The sequence below is a fragment of the Pyxicephalus adspersus genome, chromosome 10 (assembly GCF_032062135.1).
Source record: "Pyxicephalus adspersus chromosome 10, UCB_Pads_2.0, whole genome shotgun sequence".
In the NCBI taxonomy this organism is placed as follows: Eukaryota; Metazoa; Chordata; class Amphibia; order Anura; family Pyxicephalidae; genus Pyxicephalus; species Pyxicephalus adspersus.
The window spans coordinates 58,252,168-58,256,359 of NC_092867.1; the positions used below are offsets into that span (position 1 = coordinate 58,252,168).

At 47.4% G+C, this 4,192-nt stretch overlaps 3 protein-coding genes across 6 annotated transcripts in view; 2 read left to right on the forward strand and 1 right to left on the reverse strand.

Moving 5' to 3' along the window:
• The window catches only part of LOC140339007 (uncharacterized), a 4,818-nt gene extending 1,309 nt beyond the window's left edge, over positions 1-3,509 (forward strand). Inside the window, exons 2-4 of the mRNA XM_072423477.1 lie at positions 52-168; positions 239-359; positions 439-3,509. Coding sequence (XP_072279578.1) covers positions 52-168; positions 239-359; positions 439-1,766 — 1,566 coding nt within the window. The 3' untranslated portion in view covers positions 1,767-3,509. The remainder of the gene's footprint in view (positions 1-51; positions 169-238; positions 360-438) is intronic.
• LOC140338992 (uncharacterized) overlaps positions 1-4,192 on the forward strand; it is a 223,720-nt gene that overhangs the window by 74,651 nt on the left and 144,877 nt on the right. The gene's annotated exons all lie outside the window — the stretch shown is intronic.
• LOC140338947 (uncharacterized) overlaps positions 1-4,192 on the reverse strand; it is a 90,659-nt gene that overhangs the window by 20,165 nt on the left and 66,302 nt on the right. The window lies entirely within an intron of this gene.

The window sequence follows — 4,192 nt, forward strand, 5'->3', positions numbered from 1 at the left end:
GGGATAGTGTTTATATCCTTTTTTGACGTTTTCTGTGATTTAATTTCTCAGGATTATGTACCCATGAAGATGCCGGGTGACCCCCCACTCCCCTCCCTGTCACCTGAGAGAAACAAGAAGAAGATTCTAGAGGTCACCAGAAGGATCATGGAGCTGCTGACGGGAGAGGTGAGCAGGGAATTCTGGGAGATTATTATGGGATGTGTCTGGATGGTGACTGTATCATTGTGTGTGTCAGGTTCCTATAAGGTGTCAGGATGTCACTGTCTATTTCTCCATGGAGGAGTGGGAGTATTTAGAAGGACACAAGGACCTCTACAAGGACGTGATGGAGGCCCACCAGACCCTCACATCACCGGGTAAGAGGAGATTTGGTTGTGGTGTAGGCTGGATTTACAGCCACCTTCTCCTCTGATTGGTCATGTTCTTTCCCTTTAGACTTACCTCAAGCTGATGCTGATACCCTCATGTTGGAACCCCCAGATTATGAGCAAAGCCTGAAGTCTAATGGTGTCTCAGACAGTACTGCCAGGAGCCATTCACACCCTGATCCAACCAGTAACATTAAGGAGGAACCCCTAGAGGATGATGATGTCATCATTACCAAAATCCTGATATCCAGAGAAGCGGCTCCCATGGAGTATAAATTCAGTAAGAGACATAACGAGCCGGTCCTACAGGAAACACCAATGGTACAGAAAAGACCTAATAGCAGTCTGAAGCCTTCAATGACCCCCATTGGTTCCTACAGCCACTCTTCATCTTTAGGGTACCCGAGGAAAGAGAGGAGGAGTACCTACGTGTGCCGCCAGTGTGGGAAATGTTTTATGAGTGACTCTGAACTTTCTAAGCATGAGATGATCCACACAGAATCCCGAGCATTTATTTGCTCAGTGTGTGGTAAGTGTTTCTTCACGGAGCCCGATCTCCATGGTCATGTGAAAAGCCACTTTAACGGAAAGACAGCCTATGATGTGCCTTTTGGCCTGGACTGTGCGCTCTTGGCCGAGAATGAGCGCTTTCGGTGCCACTTCTGCGGGGACACTTTTGATGGAAATGTGGAGCTGGCTGCGCACCAGCTGGTCCACTTCAAGAACCCCTACACATGCACGGAATGTGGGAGGAACTTTCTGAGCAAGTCAGGCCTGGTCACTCATCAGAAAACCCACTCCAGGCACTTTGACTGTCCCAGGTGCGGGAAGAGTTTCTTGTCCAGGGCCAACCTTCTGCTGCACCAGGAGGTCCACCTGAAAAGTAAGCCTGGCCTAGCTCCTGAGGCAGAAGCCGGCTTTGATGGGGATTCAGACATCGTTGTGTGCCAGATCGATGAGCTCTTCTCGTGTGCTGAGTGCGGGGAGATTTATGACAGCAGGGTCGGCTTTCTGCGGCACCAACAAAGACATTTGACAGCCAACTCCTACGCCTGCTCAGAGTGCGGGAAGCTGTTCAACCGGAAGTCCGGCTTGTCCCTGCACCGCAGGGTGGTCCACCAGGGCAACATCTCCTTCTCCTGCCCGGACTGTGGCAAGGGCTTCAGCTGCCACTCAGAGCTGGCCCGGCACATTCGGGTTCACACTGGGGAACAGCCGTACTCCTGCACCCAATGCGGCAAGTGCTTCTCCTTTAAGTCAGCCCTGGTTCGGCACCAGAGGATTCACAGCGGCAACCGACCTTATGTCTGCTCCACCTGCAGCAAAGGATTTTCCTGCAACTCCGCACTGCAGAGGCACCAATCAATCCACCTGAAGGACAGTTTTCTGTTTTAACCCAAAAGCTGAGCTTGTGCACAGAAAGGGATACCCCACCAGTGTAACAATTTGTATGGCCGTTGTATACCGGGTTAGGGCTGTGCCTGCTGGAGGGGGGTGAGGTCATCAAAGTAGTTGCCACCCACTCTGACAACCTAACAGATCTTTACTTAATCCCTACATACTGCATGAGATGGGGAATCTGTCAGCTCTCCCATATAAGTGACAGGTGCCCTTAACAGCTCACCCCAACTCTTGCCACCACCACCAATACTGAAGCCCCTCCCCCACTTCCTCTGTAGGAGCTATGTAATTAGTACAGGTTCGGGTTTTTAGGAACGCCATCTTTGGGTTACCAATACATGCCCAGATTGGGGAGCAGATTTGGTACAGGAAATATAAGCAGAATGCAGCCAAAAAGACAAGTAGTTACCCATAGATAGAGGCCTGCTTTGCCCCCTACAATTCTGCCCCTGGTAACTGACAGATGCGCTGTTTGCACTCGCTGTGCCCCAGAATACTGGAAGTTCCCCGCTGGCCCGTCACTCTCTCAGTAACATAACGCTGCCCATGTGACATGCCTCAACACCTTGCTAGGTTGGCTCCTGCCCAGATAAGTGGCAAAGTCTCCAAGGGTTAAAAAAGGAAATTAACAAATTATGAATCTGTGGAGTTTAAAACTTTATTAGTCAAAGGTGATCACAGACTGGGCACATACTGACGTGTTTCGCCCCCTAATTCTCTAAGTATCTGAGGTCTTTTGTCCTGGGTCACATGGGAACAGTATGTTTGTGGGTGGCAAAATGCGTCTGTCCTCACAAAACTTTAACTACCTCATAAACCCGATGAATAGATTGTGGCATTGGATAGCCCTGCCCAGATGAACGTCTTTCACTTCTAATGAATCTGTGGCTTGCCGTAGTTTTGCTCCGCAGGAGCCAAGCGTTCGTTTTAGGTCCGAATGGACGGAGATGAAGATTATTACAAGAAACCACATGGACAGACTGGATTGTGTTTGCGTTCCAGTTGTGAAATGAAATTTTCCCCTGCTATAGAGATACAGCCAAACTTTAAAGAGGACCTGTCTAAAATGTGATGCAACACAAAAATCTACTACACCGCACTACATCCCAATCATATAGTGATTATTAATAAACAGGATTTACCAACATTAAATAGGGATTCCCATGACAGCACTTTACCAAGGTTGTGGCCCCATTGGAATACCTTGTGGTAGAAGAGAAACCCCTAGATCTCTAAGCCCTACCCTGAAGGAGGATGAAGATGGCCTCCAGAAAGCTCACACAACAGCTGTTGATGGCGCCATGATTGTAAAACAAAACACAAAGCAAATCTCAGTACACGACAGGTCCTCTTTAAAGGATGACCGCAAAGCTTTACCAGTGTCTGCTGTAGATGATTGTCGAACTTGGGACTGCTCAATATGAGGGCAGGTCATAAAATAGGTTTAATCCTACTTTGGGTGGAGTTTCGCTTTCTTATTATTGGTTGATTACACAGCTCAACAAAAAAAAACAAATTTCACTTGCCAAGAATCTTTCAAAATATTTAGTGTATTTCAGGTGTGCTGAATCCAGAAATGACATCAGTTTCATTAAATCGGCTCTAGTTCTTGTGATAGAGGAATCAGAATAGACGATTTTACCAACAACAAATGTTAACACAGCATATTATTATCAATCTTTATTTACACCGATGTTTTGAATTTTATATATTAAATGTAGCATTATTTTCATGAAACTTGCATTTGCCTTCTTTTTATTCATACATTTTCTATTTTTACAGAAATATGAGTTCTTCAAGAAAGTTGTTGGAGAGACAGGACCACTAGGAGGCGCTATACTGTTCACTCAGAGGTGGTGTGAGCCCTGAGAAGGCCAAGGCGCAGAGTCTAAGCAGTAACCAGGTCTTCTCCAGAGCCTCTAGTGGTGAGGATGTTGGGCCGCTGGTTACTGCCAGGTTGGGGTCCTTGGGCACACCGAGGTGGGCAAAGCACTAAGCAGAAGGATAGTTTCACAGGCAGCAAGCAAGAGAGGTCAGGTCACACGCCAGGGATAAAGGAGACAGATAGCAATGACAGAGGGGCCACTGCGGGCCCAGAGAACACAGGAGACACTGGAACCAACAGGAGATACAGGTGACTCACAGGGATATCCACGGACAGAGGAACACTGGAACAGCACAGGGAAATGGCTGGGAACCAACAGACTGGACAACGAGGGGTTAATGCAGGAGCTGGACACAGGAAACACTGAATTAGGCAGCAGGTGTACAGAAACTAACTCCACAAAACAAGGGGATCGGATTATTAGTTTATATAGGAGTACCAGAATACCGAGCAGAAAAAAACTTAAGAATAAGGCACTCTCTTATATTTTTTGAAATGCCAAAATATGCCCTGGGTCTTATTTTCAGGGGATGTC